The sequence below is a fragment of the Ranitomeya variabilis genome, chromosome 6 (assembly GCF_051348905.1).
Source record: "Ranitomeya variabilis isolate aRanVar5 chromosome 6, aRanVar5.hap1, whole genome shotgun sequence".
In the NCBI taxonomy this organism is placed as follows: domain Eukaryota; kingdom Metazoa; phylum Chordata; class Amphibia; order Anura; family Dendrobatidae; genus Ranitomeya; species Ranitomeya variabilis.
In genome coordinates this window covers 573,993,067-574,015,739 of record NC_135237.1, presented here as the reverse complement: position 1 = coordinate 574,015,739, position 22,673 = coordinate 573,993,067, and the positions used below count along the sequence as shown (strand labels likewise).

At 46.2% G+C, this 22,673-nt stretch overlaps 1 protein-coding gene across 5 annotated transcripts in view; it reads left to right on the top strand.

Annotated features, from left to right (window-relative positions):
- The window catches only part of LOC143783138 (cytochrome P450 2C20-like), a 522,836-nt gene that overhangs the window by 371,220 nt on the left and 128,943 nt on the right, over positions 1–22,673 (top strand). For all 5 annotated transcript variants that reach the window (XM_077271448.1, XM_077271449.1, XM_077271451.1 and 2 more), the window contains 2 exons: positions 19,318–19,480; positions 19,914–20,054. In XM_077271448.1, coding sequence (XP_077127563.1) covers positions 19,318–19,480; positions 19,914–20,054 — 304 coding nt within the window. The remainder of the gene's footprint in view (positions 1–19,317; positions 19,481–19,913; positions 20,055–22,673) is intronic.

Here is a 22,673-nt window from a genome sequence, read left to right as displayed (position 1 = left end):
TTTCACAAACAAACAGTACAAAGGCAATTCCACAGACAAGAAAAACAGGATTTCATACTATAGCTAAAATGTCCTTGAATGGACAGGTCAATATTTATCACAAATTCTTTTTTGTGGTTCATTGAGGTAACCATTTTTGTTCTGCTCTTCACAGTTTGCTCATTCATTTTTGCTCATCTGTGTTCTATATGTTTCTCAGTATACGATGAGTTCTGTCCAGTTTGCTAATATGTGATCTTTTGCTTTCTGGTAGCTCTGGGGTGCAGAGTTTCTCCCCTCACATCGTTAGTTGGTGTGGGGGTTCTTGCATTCTCTGCATGGATGTTTTTTGCATAGGGTTTTTTACTGACCGCACAGATTCTGCTATCCTCTTCCTATTCAGTGATTAGTGGGCCTCATTTGCTGAACCTGTTTTCATTTCTACGTTTGTGCCTTCTCCTTAACTCACCGTTATTATTTGTGGGGGGCTGTTCTAAACTTTGGGGTTATTTCTCTGAGGCAAGTGAGGCTTTAATTTCTCTCTAGGGGTAGCCAGTTTCTCAGGCTGTGAAGAGACGTCTAGGAATTTTAGGTACGTTAGGATCAGGGTTGCGGTCAGTCCAGTTACCACATCCCCAGAGCTCGTCCTATATTCTCCTACTTAGCTGGTCAGATTTGTGATCCTAAGCCACTAAGGATCATAACAGCCAACAAAGTGTTAATGCATCTCAAAAGAGGGATAAGAGAAGTTCTGAGACCATTTTTTTTTCTCTGCAGTGTGTTTTGTCTTTCTTTTCCCCTTAACCTCTGGGTGGTTCAGGACTCAGGTGTAGATATTGACATTCAAGGTCTGTCCTCTTGTGTGGATCAACTCACTGCTAGGGTACAGAGGATTCAAGATTATGTAGTTCAGAATCCCATGTTAGAGCCTAGAATTCCAATTCCTGATTTGTTTTCTGGGGATAGATCTAAGTTTCTGAATTTCAAAAATAATTGCAGACTGTTTCTTGCTTTGAAACCCCGCTCCTCTGGTAACCCCATTCAGCAAGTAAAAATCATTATTTCTTTGTTACGTGGCGACCCTCAAGACTGGGCATTCTCCCTTGCGCCAGGAGATCCTGCATTGCTTAATGTAGATGCGTTTTTTCTGGCGCTTGGATTGCTTTATGACGAGCCTAATTCTGTGGATCAGGCAGAGAAAACAGAGAAAATCTTGCTGGCTTTGTGTCAGGGTCAGGATGAAGCGGAGGTATATTGCCAGAAGTTTCGAAAGTGGTCTGTGCTTACTCAGTGGAATGAGTGTGCCCTGGCAGCAATTTTCAGAAAGGGTCTTTCTGAAGCCCTTAAGGATGTTATGGTGGGGTTCCCCACGCCTGCTGGTCTGAATGAATCAATGTCCTTGGCTATTCAGATCGATCGGCGCTTGCGTGAGCGCAAAATTGTGCACCATTTGGCGGTATCCTCTGAGCAGAGGCCTGAACCTATGCAATGTGATAGGACTTTGACCAGAGCTGAACAGCAAGAACACAGATGTCAGAATGGGCTGTGTTTTTACTGTAGTGACTCTACTCATGCTATCTCTGATTGTCCTAAGCGCACTAAGCGGTTCGCTAGGTCTGTCACCATTAGTACTGTACAGCCTAAATTTCTTTTGTCCGTTACTCTGATTTGCTCATTGTCATCCTACTCTGTTATGGCATTTGTGGATTCAGTCGCTGCCCTGAATTTGATGGACTTGGAGTTTGCCAGGCGCTGTGGTTTTTTCTTGGAGCCCTTACAGTATCCTATTCCATTAAGGGGAATTGATGCTACGCCTTTGGCCAAGAATAAACCTCAGTACTGGACTCAGTTGACCATGTGCATGGCTCCTGCACATCAGGAAGATATTCGCTTTTTGGTGTTGCATAATTTACATGATGTGGTCGTGTTGGGTTTGCCATGGCTACAGGTCCATAATCCAGTGTTGGATTGGAAATCAATGTCTGTGTCCAGTTGGGGTTGTCAAGGGGTACATGGTGATGTTCCGTTGTTGTCAATATCTTCTTCCACTCCTTCTGAAGTCCCTGAGTTTTTGTCGGATTACCGGGATGTATTTGATGAGCCCAAATCCAGTGCCCTACCTCCTCATAGGGATTGTGATTGTGCTATTAATTTGATTCCTGGTAGTAAGTTTCCTAAGGGCCGACTTTTCAATTTATCTGTGCCAGAACATGCTGCTATGCGGAGTTATATAAAGGAGTCCTTGGAAAAAAGGGCATATTTGCCCGTCGTCGTCACCGTTGGGAGCAGGGTTCTTTTTTGTGGCCAAGAAGGATGGTTCTCTGAGACCTTGTATAGATTACCGCCTTCTCAATAAAATCACGGTCAAATTTCAGTACCCTTTGCCTCTACTGTCTGATTTGTTTGCTCGGATTAAGGGGGCTAGTTGGTTCACCAAGATAGATCTTCGAGGGGCGTATAATCTTGTGCGTATTAAACAGGGTGACGAATGGAAAACAGCATTTAATACGCCCGAGAACCATTTTGAGTACCTGGTGATGCCATTCGGGCTTTCTAATGCTCCGTCTCTGTTTCAGTCCTTTATGCATGACATCTTCCGAAAGTTTCTGGATAGATTCATGATTGTATATTTGGATGATATTTTGGTCTTTTCGGATGATTGGGAGTCTCATGTGAAGCAGGTCAGAATGGTGTTCCAGGTCCTTCGTGCTAATTCTTTGTTTGTGAAGGGGTCTAAATGTCTCTTCGGAGTTCAGAAGGTTTCCTTTTTGGGCTTCATTTTTTTCCCCTTCTACTATCGAGATGGATCCTGTTAAAGTTCAGGCCATTTATGATTGGACTCAACCTACATCTGTGAAGAGCCTTCAGAAGTTCCTGGGCTTTGCTAATTTTTACCGTCGCTTCATCGCTAATTTTTCTAGTGTTAAACCGTTGACTGATCTGACCAAGAAAGGTGCTGATGTGGTGAATTGGTCCTCTGCGGCCGTTGAGGCTTTTCAGGAGTTGAAACGTCGTTTTTCTTCGGCCCCTGTGTTGTGTCAGCCAGATGTTTCGCTCCCTTTTCAGGTCGAGGTTGATGCTTCTGAGATTGGAGCAGGGGCTGTTTTGTCCCAAAGAAGTTCTGATGGCTCTGTGATGAAGTCATGTGCTTTCTTTTCTAGAAATTTTCTAGAAAGTTTTCGCCGGCTGAGCGTAATTATGATGTCGGCAATCGGGAGTTGTTGGCTATGAAGTGGGCATTCGAAGAGTGGCGACATTGACTTGAGGGAGCCAAGCATCGCGTGGTGGTCTTAACGGATCGCAAGAATCTGACTTATCTCGAGTCTGCCAAGCGGTTGAATCCTAGACAGGCTCGATGGTTGCTGTTTTTCTCCCATTTCGATTTTGTAGTTTCGTACCTTCCGGGTTCTAAGAATGTGAAGGCTGATGCCCTTTCAAGGAGTTTTGTGCCTGATTCTCCGGGAGTTCCTGAGCCAGCTGGTATTCTTAAAGAGGGGGTAATTCTGTCTGCCATCTCCCCTGATTTGCGGCGGGTGCTGCAGGAGTTTCAGGCTGATAGACCTGACCGTTGTCCAGCTTAGAAACTGTTTGTCCCTGATAGATGAGTAGAGTTATCTCTGAGGTTCATTGTTCGGTGTTGGCTGGTCATCCTGGGATTTTTGGTACCAGAGATTTGGTGGCTAGGTCCTTTTGGTGGCCTTCCTTGTCACGGGATGTGCGTTCTTTTGTGCAGTCCTGTGGGACTTGTGCTCGGGCCAAGCCCTGCTGTTCTCATGCTAGTGGGTTTCTTTTGCCCTTGCCGGTCCCGAAAAGGCCCTGTGTTGTGAAATTGGATTCTGGGCTCCCCCGGTGGCCACTTGTGGAATTGTACTTGTGTGCATCATCCCCTCTGTTCACCTGCTCCTATCAGGAATTGGGAGTCGCTATATAACCTTGCTCCTCTGTCAGTTTCATGCCGGTCAACAATGTAATCAGAAGCCTTTCTGTGCATGTTCCTGCTACTAGACAACTCCCAGCTAAGTTGGACTTTTGTCCTTGTGTGTTTTTGCATTTTGTTCCTGTTCACAGCTGCTGTTTCGTTACTGTGTCTGGAAAGCTCTTGTGAGCGGAAATTGCCACTCTGGTGTTATGAGTTAATGCTAGAGTCTTAAAGTAATTTCTGGATGGTGTTTTGATAGGGTTTTCTGCTGACCATGAAAGTGCCCTTTCTGTCTTCTTGCTATCTAGTAAGCGGACCTCGATTTTTGCTAAACCTATTTTCATACTACGTTTGTCATTTCATCTAAAATCACCGCCAATATATGTGGGGGCCTCTGTCTGCCTTTTGGGAAAATTTCTCTAGAGGTGAGCCAGGACTGTCTTTTCCTCTGCTAGGATTAGGTAGTTCTCCGGCTGGCGCTGGGCATCTAGGGATAAAAAAACGTAGGCATGCTACCCGGCCACTTCTAGTTGTGCGGCAGGTTTAGTTCATGGTCAGTATAGTTTCCATCTTCCAAGAGCTAGTTCTCATATATGCTGGGCTATGTTCTCTCGCCATTGAGAATCATGACAGTTTGACCGGCCCAAAAAAAAAGGGTTAAATTACTGGCTGAGAAAGGAGAGAAAAAAGAAGTCTGCTACATTTTTTTTTTTTTTTTTCCCTCTAGTTCTGAGTGTGCTCTTAATTGAATCACTTGCTAGTCTGCCTATACTGCAGCCTTCCTCTCTTTCTCTCCTTCTTATCCTTGAATGGCTCTGTGTTCACCTGTTTCAAATGGATCTTCAGAGTGTAGCTACAGGTTTGAATAATCTCGCCACAAAGGTACAAAATTTGCAAGATTTTGTTGTTCATGCACCTATGTCTGAGCCTAGAATTCTGTTATGACCCCAATGGCGAGGGTCTCAGAGGAACGTGGAAGTCTGCAGAATACAAAAATCCAGCTCATAGGGCAGTGGTAACTGAGTTGACCATATATCTACTCCTAACGCCAACACTAGAAGTAGCCGGGGATCATTCCTACGTTGATTCTAGATGACACGCGCCAGCCGGAGAATCTAGCTACCCCTAGTAGAGGAAAACAAAGACCTTTCTTGCCTCCAGAGAAGGGGACCCCAAAGCTGGATAGAAGCCCCCCACAAATAATGACGGTGAGGTAAGAGGAAATGACAAACACAGAAATGAACCAGGTTTAGCACAGAGAGGCCCGCTTACTGATAGCAGAATAAAGAAAGGTAACTTATATGGTCAACAAAAACCCTATCAAAATCCACACTGGAAATTCAAGAACCCCCGAACCGTCTAACGGTCCGGAGGGAGAACACCAGCCCCCTAGAGCTTCCAGCAAAGGTCAGGATATAGATTAGGAACAAGCTGGACAAAAATACAAAACCAAAACAAATAGCAAAAAGCAAAAGGCAGACTTAGCTGAAATAACTGGAACCAGGATCAGTAGACAAGAGCACAGCAGACTAGCTCTGATAACTACGTTGCCAGGCATTGAACTGAAGGTCCAGGGAGCTTATATAGCAACACCCCTAACTAACGACCCAGGTGCGGATAAAAGGAATGACAGAAAAACCAGAGTCAAAAAACTAGTAACCACTAGAGGGAGCAAAAAGCAAATTCACAACAGTACCCCCCCCTTAGTGAGGGGTCACCGAACCCTCACCACGACCACCAGGGCGATCAGGATGAGCGGCATGAAAGGCACGAACTAAATCGGCCGCATGAACATCAGAGGCGACCACCCAGGAATTATCCTCCTGACCATAGCCCTTCCACTTGACCAGGTACTGAAGCCTCCGCCTGGAGAGGCGAGAATCCAAGATCTTCTCCACCACGTACTCCAACTCGCCCTCAACCAACACCGGAGCAGGAGGCTCAGCAGAAGGAACTACAGGCACAATGTAGCGCCGCAACAAGGACCTATGAAATACATTGTGAATAGCAAACGACACAGGAAGATCCAGACGAAAAGATACAGGATTAAGGATTTCCAATATCTTGTAAGGCCCAATAAAACGAGGTTTAAATTTGGGAGAGGAGACCTTCATAGGAACAAAGCGGGAAGAAAGCCATACCAAATCCCCAACGCGTAGTCGGGGACCCACACCGCGGCGGCGGTTGGCAAAGCGCTGAGCCTTCTCCTGTGACAACTTCAAGTTGTCCACCACATGATTCCAGATCTGCTGCAACCTATCCACCACAGAATCCACCCCAGGACAGTCAGAAGGCTCCACATGACCCGAAGAAAAGCGAGGATGGAAACCAGAGTTGCAGAAAAAAGGCGAAACCAAGGTGGCGGAACTAGCCCGATTATTAAGGGCAAACTCAGCCAACGGCAAGAATGTCACCCAATCGTCCTGATCAGCAGAGACAAAACACCTCAAATAAGCCTCCAAAGTCTGATTGGTTCGCTCCGTCTGTCCATTAGTCTGAGGATGGAAAGCAGACGAAAACGACAAATCAATGCCCATCCTACTACAAAAGGATCGCCAGAACCTGGAAACGAACTGGGATCCTCTGTCTGACACAATATTCTCAGGGATGCCGTGCAAACGAACCACGTTCTGGAAAAACACAGGAACCAGATCGGAAGAGGAAGGCAGCTTAGGCAAAGGAACCAAATGGACCATCTTGGAGAAGCGATCACATATCACCCAGATAACGGACATGCCCTGAGATAGCGGAAGATCAGAAATGAAATCCATGGAGATATGTGTCCAAGGTCTCTTCGGGACAGGCAAGGGCAAGAGCAAACCGCTGGCACGAGAACAGCAAGGCTTAGCTCGAGCACAAGTCCCACAGGACTGCACAAATGACCGCACATCCCTTGACAAGGAAGGCCACCAAAAGGACCTGGCCACCAGATCTCTGGTGCCAAAAATTCCCGGGTGACCTGCCAACACCGAGGAATGAACCTCGGAAATGACTCTGCTGGTCCACTTATCCGGGACAAACAGTCTGTCAGGTGGACAAGACTCAGGCCTATCAGCCTGAAATCTCTGCAACACACGTCGCAGATCCGGAGAAATAGCTGACAAGATAACTCCATCTTTAAGAATACCAACAGGATCAGCGACTCCAGGAGCATCAGGCACAAAGCTCCTAGAAAGAGCATCGGCCTTCACATTCTTTGAACCTGGTAAATACGAGACAACAAAATCAAAGCGGGAGAAAAACAATGACCAGCGGGCCTGTCTCGGATTAAGGCGTTTAGCAGACTCGAGATACATCAGATTTTTGTGATCAGTCAAGACCACCACACGATGCTTAGCACCCTCGAGCCAATGACGCCACTCCTCAAATGCCCATTTCATGGCCAACAACTCCCGATTGCCCACATCATAATTTCGCTCGGCAGGCGAAAACTTCCTAGAGAAAAAGGCACAAGGTTTCATAACAGAGCAACCAGGGCCTCTCTGCGACAAAACAGCCCCTGCCCCAATCTCCGAAGCATCCACCTCAACCTGAAAGGGAAGTGAGACGTCAGGCTGGCACAAAACAGGCGCCGAAGTAAACCGGCGTTTCAACTCCTGGAAAGCCTCCACGGCAGCAGGAGCCCAGTTAGCTACATCGGAGCCCTTCTTGGTCATATCCGTCAAAGGTTTCACAATGCTAGAAAAATTAGCGATAAAACGACGGTAGAAGTTAGCGAAGCCCAAGAACTTCTGAAGACTCTTAACTGACGAGGGCTGAGTCCAATCAAGAATAGCTCGGACCTTGACTGGGTCCATCTCCACAGCAGAAGGGGAAAAAATGAACCCCAAAAAGGGAACCTTCTGTACACCAAAGAGACACTTTGAGCCCTTGACAAACAAAGAATTTTCACGCAAAATTTTAAAGACCAACCTGACCTGCTCCACATGCGAATCCCAATTATCAGAAAAAACCAAAATATCATCCAGATAAACAATCAAAAATTTATCCAGATACTTCCGGAAAATGTCATGCATAAAGGACTGAAAAACTGAAGGCGCATTGGAGAGCCCAAAAGGCATCACCAAGTACTCAAAATGACCTTCGGGCGTATTGAATGCGGTTTTCCATTCATCACCTTGCTTAATGCGCACAAGGTTGTACGCACCACGAAGGTCTATCTTGGTGAACCACTTGGCACCCTTAATCCGGGCAAACAAGTCAGACAACAGCGGTAAAGGATACTGAAATTTGACAGTGATCTTATTTAAAAGCCGATAATCAATACAAGGTCTCAAAGATCCGTCCTTTTTTGCCACAAAAAAGAATCCCGCACCAAGAGGGGAAGAAGACGGACGAATATGTCCTTTCTCCAGAGACTCCTTGATATATGAACGCATAGCGGTATGTTCAGGTACCGACAGATTAAACAGTCTTCCCTTAGGAAATTTACTGCCTGGGATCAAATCTATAGCACAGTCACAGTCCCTATGAGGAGGCAGTGCACTGGACTCAGACTCACTGAAGACATCCTGATAATCAGACAAATACTCCGGAACTTCCGAAGGCGTAGAAGAAGCAATAGACACAGGCAGGGAATCCTCATGAATACCACGACAGCCCCAACTTGAGACTGACATAGCCTTCCAGTCCAGGACTGGATTATGGGTCTGTAACCATGGCAGCCCTAAAACAACCAAATCATGCATTTTATGTAAAACCAGGAAACGTATCACCTCGCGGTGTTCAGGAGTCATGCACATGGTAACCTGTGTCCAATACTGCGGTTTATTTGCTGCCAATGGTGTAGCATCAATACCCCTAAGAGGAATAGGATTTTCTAATGGTTCAAGAGTAAAACCACAGCGCTTAGCAAATGAGAGATCCATGAGACTCAGGGCAGCACCTGAATCTACAAACGCCATGACAGGATAAGATGACAGTGAGCAAATCAAAGTTACAGACAGAATAAATTTAGGTTGCAAATTACCAACGGTGACAGGACTAACAACCTTAGCTATACGTTTAGAGCATGCTGAGATAACATGTGTAGAATCACCACAGTAGTAGCACAAGCCATTCCGGCGTCTATGAATTTTCCGCTCATTTCTAGTCAGGATTCTATCACATTGCATTAAATCAGGTGTCTGTTCAGACAACACCATGAGGGAATTTGCGGTTTTTCTATCACATTGCACCGAATTAGGTGTCTGTTCAGACAACACCATGAGGGAATTTGCGGTTTTGCGCTCCCGCAACCGCCGGTCAATTTGAATAGCCAGTGCCATAGTATCATTCAGACCTGTGGGAATGGGAAAACCCACCATAACATTCTTAATGGCTTCAGAAAGGCCATTTCTAAAATTAGCGGCCAGTGCACACTCGTTCCAATGTGTCAGCACGGACCATTTCCGAAATTTTTGGCAATACACTTCAGCCTCGTCCTGCCCCTGAGACATAGACAGCAAGGCCTTTTCTGCCTGAATCTCAAGATTGGGTTCCTCATAAAGTAAACCGAGCGCCAGAAAAAACGCATCAAGATCAGCCAATGCCGGATCTCCTGGCGCCAGCGAAAAAGCCCAATCCTGAGGGTCGCCCCGTAAGAACGAAATAACAATTTTTACTTGCTGAGCAGAATCTCCTGATGAACAGGGTCTCAGGGACAAAAACAATTTACAATTATTCACGAAATTCCTAAACTTAAACCTGTCTCCGGAAAACAGTTCAGGAATCGGTATTTTAGGTTCTGACCTAGGATTTCTGATAACATAGTCTTGTATGCCCTGCACACGAGTAGCCAGCTGGTCCACACTTGTAATCAAGGTCTGGACATTCATGTCTGCAGCAAGCATAGCCACTCTGAGGTAAAGGGGAAGAAGAAAAAAAAAAAAACTCAGAATCTTCTTTCTTATAATCCCTCTTCTGCAATGCATTAAACATTTAATACTGGCCTGGCAAACTGTTATGACCCCAATGGCGAGGGTCTCAGAGGAACGTGGAAGTCTGCAGAATACAAAAATCCAGCTCATAGGGCAGTGGTAACTGAGTTGACCATATATCTACTCCTAACGCCAACACTAGAAGTAGCCGGGGATCATTCCTACGTTGATTCTAGATGACACGCGCCAGCCGGAGAATCTAGCTACCCCTAGTAGAGGAAAACAAAGACCTTTCTTGCCTCCAGAGAAGGGGACCCCAAAGCTGGATAGAAGCCCCCCACAAATAATGACGGTGAGGTAAGAGGAAATGACAAACACAGAAATGAACCAGGTTTAGCACAGAGAGGCCCGCTTACTGATAGCAGAATAAAGAAAGGTAACTTATATGGTCAACAAAAACCCTATCAAAATCCACACTGGAAATTCAAGAACCCCCGAACCGTCTAACGGTCCGGGGGGAGAACACCAGCCCCCTAGAGCTTCCAGCAAAGGTCAGGATATAGATTAGGAACAAGCTGGACAAAAATACAAAACCAAAACAAATAGCAAAAAGCAAAAGGCAGACTTAGCTGAAATAACTGGAACCAGGATCAGTAGACAAGAGCACAGCAGACTAGCTCTGATAACTACGTTGCCAGGCATTGAACTGAAGGTCCAGGGAGCTTATATAGCAACACCCCTAACTAACGACCCAGGTGCGGATAAAAGGAATGACAGAAAAACCAGAGTCAAAAAACTAGTAACCACTAGAGGGAGCAAAAAGCAAATTCACAACAGAATTCCTTTGCCTGAATTCTTCTCGGGGAATAGATCTCACTTTCAAAATTTTAAAAATAATTGCAAATTGTTTTTGTCCCTGAAGTCTCGCTCTGCCGGAGACCCTGCACAGCAGGTCAGGATTGTAATTTCCTTGCTCCGGGGCGACCCTCAAGACTGGGCTTTTGCATTGGCACCAGGGGATCCTGCGTTGCTCAATGTGGATGCGTTTTTTCTGGCCTTGGGGTTGCTTTATGAGGAACCTCATTTAGAGCTTCAGGCGGAAAAGGCCTTGATGTCCTTGTCTCAGGGGCAAGATGAAGCTGAAATATACTGCCAAAAATTCCGCAAATGGTCTGTGCTTACTCAGTGGAATGAGTGCGCCCTGGCGGCGATTTTCAGAGAAGGTCTCTCTGATGCCATTAAGGATGTTATGGTGGGGTTCCCTGTGCCTGCGAGTCTGAATGAGTCCATGACGATGGCTATTCAGATCGATAGGCGTCTGCGGGAGCGCAAACCTGTGCACCATTTGGCGGTGTCTACTGAGAAAACGCCAGAAAATATGCAATGTGATAGAATTCTGTCCAGAAGCGAGCGGCAGAATTTTAGACGAAAAAATGGGTTGTGCTTCTATTGTGGTGATTCAACTCATGTTATATCAGCATGCTTTAAGCGTACTAAGAAGCCTGACAAGTCTGTTTCAATTAGCACTTTACAGTCTAAGTTTATTCTATCTGTGACCCTGATTTGTTCTTTGTCATCTATTACCGCGGACGCCTATGTCGACTCTGGTGCTGCTTTGAGTCTTATGGATTGGTCCTTTGCCAAACGCTGTGGGTATGATTTGGAGCCATTGGAGGCTCCGATACCTCTGAAAGGGATTGACTCCACCCCATTGGCTAGTAATAAACCACAATACTGGACACAAGTGACTATGCGTGTTAATCCGGATCACCAGGAGGTTATTCGCTTTCTGGTGCTGTATAATCTACATGATGTTTTGGTGCTGGGATTGCCATGGCTGCAATCTCATAACCCAGTCCTCGACTGGAGAGCTATGTCTGTGTTAAGCTGGGGATGTAAAGGAACTCATGGGGACGTACCTTTGGTTTCCATTTCATCATCTATTCCCTCTGAGATTCCTGAATTCTTGTCTGACTTTCGTGACGTTTTTGAAGAACCCAAGGTTGGTTCACTACCTCCGCACCGGGAGTGCGATTGTGCCATAGACTTGATCCCGGGTAGTAAATACCCTAAGGGTCGTTTATTTAATCTGTCTGTGCCTGAACACGCGGCTATGCGAGAATATATTAAGGAGTCCTTGGAAAAGGGACATATTCGTCCTTCGTCATCTCCCTTAGGAGCCGGTTTTTTCTTTGTGTCTAAGAAAGACGGCTCTTTGAGGCCGTGTATTGATTATCGACTTTTGAATAAAATCACGGTTAAATATCAATATCCGTTACCACTGCTTACTGATTTGTTTGCTCGTATAAAGGGGGCCAAGTGGTTCTCTAAGATTGATCTCCGTGGGGCGTATAATTTGGTGCGAATCAAGCAGGGGGATGAGTGGAAAACCGCATTTAATACGCCCGAGGGCCATTTTGAGTATTTGGTGATGCCTTTTGGTTTTTCAAATGCCCCTTCAGTCTTCCAGTCCTTTATGCATGACATTTTCCGCGATTATTTGGATAAATTTATGATTGTGTATCTGGATGATATTCTGATTTTTTCGGATGACTGGGACTCTCATGTCCAGCAGGTCAGGAGGGTTTTTCAGGTTTTGCGGTCTAATTCCTTGTGTGTGAAGGGTTCTAAGTGTGTTTTTGGGGTTCAAAAGATTTCCTTCTTGGGATACATTTTTTCCCCCTCTTCCATCGAGATGGATCCTGTCAAGGTTCAGGCTATTGGTGATTGGACGCAACCCTCTTCTCTTAAAGAGTCTTCAGAAATTTTTGGGCTTTGCTAACTTTTATCGTCGATTTATTGCTGGTTTTTCTGATGTTGTAAAACCATTGACTGATTTGACTAAGAAGGGTGCTGATGTTGCTGATTGGTCCCCTGATGCTGTGGAGGCCTTTCGGGAGCTCAAGCGCCGCTTTTCTTCCGCCCCAGTGTTGCGTCAGCCTGATGTTGCTCTTCCTTTTCAGGTTGAGGTCGACGCTTCTGAAATCGGAGCTGGGGCGGTGTTGTCGCAGAGAAGTTCCGACTGCTCCGTGATGAGACCTTGTGCTTTTTTTTCCCGTAAATTTTCGCCCGCCGAGCGGAATTATGATATTGGGAATCGGGAGCTTTTGGCCATGAAGTGGGCTTTTGAGGAGTGGCGTCACTGGCTTGAGGGGGCCAGACATCAGGTGGTGGTATTGACTGACCACAAAAATTTAATTTACCTTGAGTCTGCCAGGCGCCTGAATCCTAGACAGGCGCGCTGGTCGTTGTTTTTCTCTCGGTTTAATTTTGTGGTGTCTTACCTACTGGGTTCTAAGAATGTTAAGGCGGATGCCCTTTCTAGGAGTTTTGAGCCTGACTCCCCTGGTAATTCTGAGCCCACAGGTATCCTTAAAGATGGAGTGATATTGTCTGCCGTTTCTCCAGACCTGCGGCGGGCCTTGCAGGAGTTTCAGGCGGATAGACCTGATCGTTGCCCACCTGGTAGACTGTTTGTTCCTGATGATTGGACCAGTAGAGTCATCTCTGAGGTTCATTCTTCTGCGTTGGCAGGTCATCCTGGAATCTTTGGTACCAGGGATTTGGTGGCAAGGTCCTTCTGGTGGCCTTCCCTGTCACGAGATGTGCGAGGCTTTGTGCAGTCTTGTGACGTTTGTGCTCGGGCCAAGCCTTGTTGTTCTCGGGCTAGTGGATTGTTGTTACCCTTGCCTATCCCGAAGAGGCCTTGGACGCACATCTCGATGGATTTTATTTCGGATCTGCCTGTTTCTCATAAGATGTCTGTCATCTGGGTGGTGTGTGACCGTTTCTCTAAGATGGTCCATCTGGTTCCCTTGCCTAAGTTGCCTTCTTCTTCCGAGTTGGTTCCTCTGTTTTTTCAAAATGTTGTTCGTTTGCATGGTATTCCGGAGAATATCGTTTCTGACAGAGGGACCCAATTCGTGTCTAGATTTTGGCGGGCATTCTGTGCTAGGATGGGCATAGATTTGTCTTTTTCGTCTGCTTTCCATCCTCAGACTAATGGCCAGACCGAGCGGACTAATCAGACCTTGGAGACATATTTGAGGTGTTTTGTGTCTGCGGATCAGGATGATTGGGTTGCTTTTTTGCCTTTGGCGGAGTTCGCCCTCAATAATCGGGCCAGCTCTGCCACCTTGGTGTCCCCGTTTTTCTGTAATTCGGGGTTTCATCCTCGATTTTCCTCCGGTCAAGTGGAATCTTCAGATTGTCCTGGAGTGGATGCTGTGGTGGAGAGGTTGCATCAGATTTGGGGGCAGGTGGTGGACAATTTGAAGTTGTCCCAGGAGAAGACTCAGCTTTTTGCCAACCGCCGGCGTCGGGTTGGTCCTCGGCTTTGTGTCGGGGACTTGGTGTGGTTGTCTTCTCGTTTTGTCCCTATGAGGGTTTCTTCTCCTAAGTTTAAGCCTCGGTTCATCGGCCCGTACAAGATATTGGAGATTCTTAACCCTGTGTCCTTCCGTTTGGACCTCCCTGCATCCTTTTCGATTCATAATGTTTTTCATCGGTCATTGTTGCGCAGGTATGAGGTACCGGCTGTGCCTTCCGTTGAGCCTCCTGCTCCGGTGTTGGTTGAGGGTGAGTTGGAGTACGTTGTGGAAAAGATCTTGGACTCTCGTGTTTCCAGACGGAAACTCCAGTATCTGGTCAAATGGAAGGGATACGGTCAGGAGGATAATTCTTGGGTCACTGCCTCTGATGTTCATGCCTCCGATCTTGTCCGTGCCTTTCATAGGGCTCATCCTGATCGCCCTGGTGGTTCTGGTGAGGGTTCGGTGCCCCCTCCTTGAGGGGGGGTACTGTTGTGAAATTGGATTCTGGGCTCCCCCGGTGGCCACTTGTGGAATTGTACTTGTGTGCATCATCCCCTCTGTTCACCTGCTCCTATCAGGAATTGGGAGTCGCTATATAACCTTGCTCCTCTGTCAGTTTCATGCCGGTCAACAATGTAATCAGAAGCCTTTCTGTGCATGTTCCTGCTAATAGACAACTCCCAGCTAAGTTGGACTTTTGTCCTTGTGTGTTTTTGCATTTTGTTCCTGTTCACAGCTGCTGTTTCGTTACTGTGTCTGGAAAGCTCTTGTGAGCGGAAATTGCCACTCTGGTGTTATGAGTTAATGCTAGAGTCTTAAAGTAATTTCTGGATGGTGTTTTGATAGGGTTTTCTGCTGACCATGAAAGTGCCCTTTCTGTCTTCTTGCTATCTAGTAAGCGGACCTCGATTTTTGCTAAACCTATTTTCATACTACGTTTGTCATTTCATCTAAAATCACCGCCAATATATGTGGTGGCCTCTGTCTGCCTTTTGGGAAAATTTCTCTAGAGGTGAGCCAGGACTGTCTTTTCCTCTGCTAGGATTAGGTAGTTCTCCGGCTGGCGCTGGGCATCTAGGGATAAAAAAACGTAGGCATGCTACCCGGCCACTTCTAGTTGTGCGGCAGGTTTAGTTCATGGTCAGTATAGTTTCCATCTTCCAAGAGCTAGTTCTCATATATGCTGGGCTATGTTCTCTCGCCATTGAGAATCATGACAGCCCTGGACGCATGTTTCCATGGATTTTATTTCAGATCTCCCTGTCTCTCATAGGATGTCAGTCATCTGGGTGGTTTGTGATCGCTTCTCTAAGATGGTCCATTTGGTACCCTTACCTAAATTACCTTCCTCCTCCGATTTGGTTCCATTATTTTTCGAGCATGTGGTTCGTTTGCATGGCATTCCGGAGAACATCGTGTCGGACAGAGGTTCCCAGTTTGTTTCAAGGTTTTGGCGGTCCTTTTGTGCTAAGATGGGCATTGATTTGTCTTTTTCTTTGGCTTTCCATCCTCAGACAAATGGCCAAACCGAACGAACCAATCAGACTTTGGAGACCTATCTGAGATGCTTTGTTTCTGCTGATCAGGATGATTGGGTGACCTTCTTGCCATTGGCTGAGTTCGCCCTTAATAATCGGGCCAGTTCGGCTACTTTGGTTTCACCTTTTTTTTGTAATTCTGGTTTTCATCCTCGTTTTTCTTCAGGGCAGGTTGAGCCTTCGGACTGTCCTGGTGTAGATTCTGTGGTGGACAGGTTGCAGCAAATTTGGACTCACGTAGTGGACAATTTGACATTGTCCCAGGAGGAGGCTCAACGTTTCGCTAACCGCCGTCGCTGTGTTGGTCCCCGACTTCGTGTTACATAGTTACATAGTTATTAAGGTTGAAGGAAGACTGTAAGTCCATCTAGTTCAACCCATAGCCTAACCTAACATGCCCTAACATGTTGATCCAGAGGAAGGCAAAAAAAACCCATGTGGCAAAGAGTAACTCCACCATGGGGAAAAAAATTCCTTCCCGACTCCACATACGGCAATCAGACTAGTTCCCTGGATCAACGCCTTATCAAGGAATCTAGTGTATATACCCTGTAACATTATACTTTTCCAGAAAGGTATCCAGTCCCCTCTTAAATTTAATTAATGAATCACTCATTACAACATCATACGGCAGAGAGTTCCATAGTCTCACTGCTCTTAAAGTAAAGAATCCGCGTCTGTTATTATGCTTAAACCTTCTTTCCTCCAGACGTAGAGGATGCCCCCTTGTCCCTGTCTCAGGTCTATGATTAAAAAGATCAGCAGAAAGGTCTTTGTACTGTCCCCTCATATATTTATACATTAAAATAAGATCACCCCTTAGCCTTCGTTTTTCCAAACTAAATAGCCCCAAGTGTAATAACCTATCTTGGTATTGCAGACCCCCCAGTCCTCTAATAACCTTGGTCGCTCTTCTCTGCACCCGCTCCAGTTCAGCTATGTCTTTCTTATACACCGGAGACCAGAACTGTGCACAGTATTCTAAGTGTGGTCGAACTAGTGACTTGTATAGAGGTAAAATTATGTTCTCCTCATGAGCATCTATGCCTCTTTTAATACATCCCATTATTTTATTTGCCTTTGTAGCAGCTGCCTGACACTGGCCACTGAATATGAGTTTGTCATCCACCCATATACCCAGGTCTTTTTCATTGACGGTTTTGCCCAGAGTTTTAGAATTAAAACTGTTGGGGATTTGGTTTGGTTGTCGTCTCGTTATGTTCCTATGAAGGTTTCTTCTCCTAAGTTTAAGCCTTGTTTCATTGGTCCTTATAAGATTTCGGAAATTCTCAATCCTGTGTCGTTTCGTTTGGCCCTTCCGGCTTCTTTTGCCATCCATAATGTGTTCCATAGGTCGTTGTTGCGGAGATATGTGGCGCCTATGGTTCCCTCCGTTGACCCTCCTGCTCCGGTGTTGGTCGAGGGGGAGTTGGAGTATGAGGTGGAGAAGATTTTAGATTCTCGTATTTCGAGACGGAAACTTCAGTACCTGGTCAAATGGAAGGGCTATGGTCAGGAGGATAATTCCTGGGTTGTTGCCTCCGATGTCCATGCTGCCGATTTGGTTCGTGCCTTTCATTTGGCTCGTCCTGATCGGCCTGGGGACGCTGGTGAGGGTTCGGTGACCCCTCCTCAAGGGGGTGGTACTGTTGTGAATTCCGTCCTCGAACTTCCTTCTGTGGTCATGAATGGTACTTCGGCGAGATCTGTCCATGAACTCCCTCTGGTGGCTGTGAGTGGAACTGCTGGTTCTTGAGTTTGCTTCCTCAGCTGCCCTCATTTATGGCCAGGCTGGCTTCTCTATTTAACTTCACTCAGATTGTTACTCCATGCCAGCTGTCAATGTCTTAGTACTGGTTCAGATCTCTCTAGGATCTTTCTGATGACCTGTCTACTCCAGCAGAAGCTAAGTCCCTGCTAGTTCATTTGTTGTTCATTGTGTACTGAATATATTTCCTAGTATTTGCTAAGTTCTAGTCCAGCTTGCTATCATGATATTGCCTTGCTAGCTGGAAGCTCTGGGGTGCAGAGTGGCACCTCCGCACCGTGAGTCGGTGTGGGGGTCTTTTTGCACACTCTGCGTGTTTTTTTTGTAGTTTTTTTGCTGACCGCATAGATCCCTTACTATCCTCTGCTATTTAGTGAAGACTGGCCTCCTTTGCTAAAACCTGTTTCATTTCTGTGTTTGTGACTTTCCTCTTAACTCACAGTCAATATTTGTGGGGGGCTGCCTTTTCCTTTGGGGAATTTCTCTGAGGCAAGGTAAGGCTTTATTTCCTATCTTTAGGGGTAGTTAGCTCTTAGGCTGTGAAGAGGCGTCTAGGGAGAGTTAGGTACGCTCCACGGCTATTTCTAGTGTGTGTGATAGGATCAGGGTTTGCGGTCAGCAGAGATCCCACTTCCCAGAGCTTGTCCTGTCTTTTGGTTTAACCATCAGGTCATTCCAGGTGCTCCTAACCACCAGGTCCATAACACACTTCTCTCATGATCTCCCTGTAAGACATTATAGTGTGGAACTGATTCATGCTCTCTCTCATCAGTGCACTTTGCTATCTATGGGGTGGATGAGCCCTTCGTTGAAGGCATAGTCTGCAATGATCCCCTCTGCAACTGCACTGTTCTTTCCTGCAGTCTTAAGCCTCTTTGTTCTCCTTTACTTTCCTTCTTTGACAGTCTTCCCCCACTCGGGACACCATGCAGCGCCCACCTACAATTTTGACCTTATTTCTGTCCATAGGAGGCACATAAGTTGACTAATGCCACATACCCCATTTTATATTTACATTTCAAGCAAAAAAGCTTCTTCATGCTCTCACCATCTACAAAAACTGACTCCTCCTTCTGTAACAGAGGCTTTGATATGCCCTGTTACAATAAGGGAGGGCATAATTGTGTATTAAATGTAACAGCCATATCACCAGTAAGACTTGCAAGACACTACACATACTCTGCACATTGATTGTCCTTAAAGACCAGAGCTTTAGACATCACTTGATAAGAAGATGACAGTCCAATCAGATACAAGGCCTGTTGACTGGAGGGTCAGAGCCTGACTTCCTGAACATCTCCATGGAGCCAGCCAATCGCAGGCTCTCTGTAACAAGAAGCAGAGGATTTTGACACACACAACCTCTTTCTGCATTGAGCTCTCAACACATGTACAGATAAGCAGTATACAACATAAAACAAATCTACAGCAGGACAGGAAGATCTTCATGTGTTACCCATTAGTATATATAGTATATATTAGAGATTGTACTGAGATTCAAGAACAAAGTAAAATGGCTCACTCTCCATAATGCTGCTACGATCTTCGACATCAAGAAATGGTCCCTACTTGGTTCAAGTGTTTAAGATCACAAGTTGAAGATTTCCTCTTGTTTCAGATTAAAACTCTTATCTTTATTTCAGTGGCTTTATAATGCAGGTAGAATTTAGTGAAAATTCCTTCGTCGTTCAGGCAGCTTCAGACATCACTCTGTCCTTAGTCAAGGTGCGATGCTTTAATTTTTACTGAATTGTACAAAAATTGTAAAGAGGTTGAAATAAAACCGGTGAAAATTTTTTTCTGGAAATAGAAATTTTTACGATCTTTACATTGTAAACAGACTGTGTGAAGTTCTATCAAAAATTTGTGGAGATCCAATCTTGGGGAAAGAGGAATGTGTGGCAGCTTTTTGTTAATTGCTCAAATGTGTTTCCTCCATCAGCTCAGCCAAAAATACGGCTCCGTGTTCACCATCTGGAAATTGTCAGAACCTGTGGTTGTCCTGTGCGGCTACGAGACGGTGAAAGACGCTCTGATAAATCACGCCGAGCAGTTCAGTGCACGCCCCTACATCCCAGTGTTGTATCTGTCCACCGATGGATACGGTGAGATTAAAGCATCATGTAGGATCTCTGCATTTTTGTCCTTCCTCTCAGAAATCAATTTAGAGTCATACAGTACTGTATATACAAAACAGGGGGTGGGGAGGAGGGAGATGAAGCTGCAGTTACTATCTCTTGGAAACAGGGCAAAGATAAGTTCACATGTACAGTTATTCCTGCTCTCCACATCAGATTTTTCTATGTAGAACGATACTTTTCAAACTGTGAGGTCCTACACAATTTTTTGAGGCGGTGCATGCCTCCCAAATAGGATAGACCAGGATGCTAACACCAGGGGCATTGTGGCAGATGCTGGTGCACTTTACCTGACTGTATGACTTTAAGGCTTGTAAGGGTATAATAGTAATGAGATGAGGACTAGAAAACTCTTGTTCTGTATGCAGCAAGTAATGTCTCCATTTCCTTTTCTTCTTAGGTATTCATGGACCAAGGTGGCGATCACTCCGTCGCTTCGCCATAACATCTCTCAGGAATTTTGGAATGGGGAAGAAGACCATGGAGATAAGAGTATTGGCAGAGTCCAAATACTTGGTGCAGGCTGTGTCAGAGACAGGAGGTGGGTGAGCTCCAAATATTCCAAAGTCTGATGTCAGCCAATAGGAGAGATGTCATAGATCTCAAAGTCCATAAAGAAATTTGTATAGTTTGTTCCTTCATTTGATCTCTACTTGGCAATGATAATTTCTATCACAGTCTGCCCTCATACTCCCCTTTCTCTGAAACTTCTCCCCATACTTCCTCTAAAACAGATACTCCCCATGCATCTCTCACAACTGCTCCCTATTCCGCTCTCTCACAGACTGCTCCCCATGTCCTCTCTCTCTCTCTCTTGCGCTCTCTCTCACAAACTGCTAAAAAAAGACCCATATCCCTCAGACTACTTGTTAGATTCACCAGGTGAGGTGGATCCTCCAAGCCCAAGGTTTGGGCGGGCACACAGATCACAGGCGTCAGCGCAACAGATAGCAGCAGCAGCACATTGGACAAGGACAGCCAAGGAACAGGAGACCACAGGCAACTAGGCAGAATGCGGTAGACCGCAAGCAGGTACAGTATGTCAGAAAAACTCAGATGCAGTGCTGGAAAGCCAATTAGCACGCCAAGGTCCACCAACTCGGAGGTCTTAATGCAATACCAAGACAAAAGGGTGAGTCTCAATTATACAAGATCGGGCTGATGCTCACATGGGATCATGCCGGGACATCTGCAAATCCCGATGAGGAGCATAGCAGAGTTCAGCGGACCATAGAGAGGGAAGCAAAGCACATATCCAGGACTAATGCATAACAGTACACCCCTCTTATGGTCCCTCCCAGGCAAAAACACCACTCCAGCATTTTTTGTTGCACTGTTGGAGTGGTGCTTTATATGTAATTCCCCTGCTCACAGTCTTATACTTACCTGCCAAATCCTTAATTCTTTTCCAACGTTGCTCCAGTCGGACTCCGGTGAAAAGTGACCTGCCTGCAGCTCCAGTGTTTCATAGAGCGCGCCGGAGGTCACTTTTCAATACATCTCTGAGAACCTCATTCTAGGTCTTAAACTCACATTGGGCTCTTGTGATGAAACTGCTGACTTAAAAGCCGTCAGAAATTACGGGGACAAGATGTCGCCAGGGACCGGAGCGATGTTGGTAAAAGGTGATATCCCCGGAAGGTGAATATAAGAAAAGAGCAGGGGGCTTACATTCAAAGCACCCCTCCAGTGCTGGAAACAAAGGAGGGAGTAATAGGTTGCAGGGTAGTGATGGGGAATGGGACAGAACTGGGAGAGTGGCAGGTTAGGACAGGGACGAAAAATAGTTCAGTAATTAAAGAGGTGAAACTTATCATACTGTAGTCTTCTTGTGTGCAGTGTCTCAGGGTTCCAACAGTGGCACCGACAACAGCGGCACGTGATGTCTCGAAGTCTGTGACGGAAGGGGATCCAATGGTGGCACCTACAACAGTGGCGTCTGACATCTTGACATAGTCTTTGAGGAGAGAGTAACTTTCCTGTGCCTACGTGTGTATGGCACGGTACGGAGGCCAATATGTGACACTGCCGGAACAAGACTTCGCTCCACAGTGTACACGAATCCTGGCTGGCAGAGCACTAGCCTAGCCGCCCGTGTCTCGCGGTGTCGCACACCTGGTGCCATTTCCAGCATCAAGACTGAGTCACCTCCAGGATCGAAGGATAGCGGGGGATTGCCAGTTAGTCATCCACCAGCGGTTAACCTGTATGCAGGGATACAGTCAAGTCAGCCTGCGCAAACGGATCGCTCTGCCCTCAAAGCGGGCACAGCACCCGACTCACCACTCAGCTTTCCCCCCTGGTCTCTGGCTCTTTTCCAACACTATTTATCTCGGCCCCACCTACTAAATTCACATGCAAGGGTTCATCCTGGAATGAAAGTCTTTCCCTCTTCCCCTTGCAACTTGGGTGACAGCCCCAACAGTTTTAGATCCGCCGTGAGAAATGTACCCCCATTCTGGTTCTTCCTTTTACTGTACATTCCCCCTCTTTTAGCTCTTTTAGTGCGCTTGGAGCACCGTAACGTAGAAGAAGTAGTAGATTCCAATGGAACAACTGAACCAGGTTGTCCTCGGGGACAGGTAGACATACTTTCCTCAGCTGAATTGTCAACGTCGGACTCTTCCTCTTCAGCTCTCATGAGGACTGTTGGAACTTCGTTTGGAGCATCCAGTATCTCCTGCTCGGGGTTGGGATCTCTTGATAAGCAGGGCCGTAACATGTTCCGGTGAACTATGCGAGTAGGAGCACCTTCCTTCTCCTCAGGCTGAATCTCATATACAGGTCCCCTAGCATTGACTCTTCCTTTCACCCAATATGGGTTATTTTCCCACCGGGACTCCAGCTTGTCATGAGGATGCCTCTCTCGTACCAGGACACGATCCCCAGCTTGCAAAGCTGTCCCACATAGGGGAGCAGTTCTGGGTTGCTCCAGTTCTTGGAGCTTGGTCTGCACCAGACGATGTAAAGTCTGCAAACAATGTCGATGTTCACAAGCTCAGGTAGACACCCCTGTCCCGTATGTAGTCTTCCTCAGTCTCTAGCTCCAGTTCTGTAATCTCCCTCCCTGGACGACCGAACAGAAGAGTGTAAGGAGTGTAACCGGTGGTACTGTGTTTTCAGTTGTTATATACCCACACCAGTTCGGCCACATATTCAG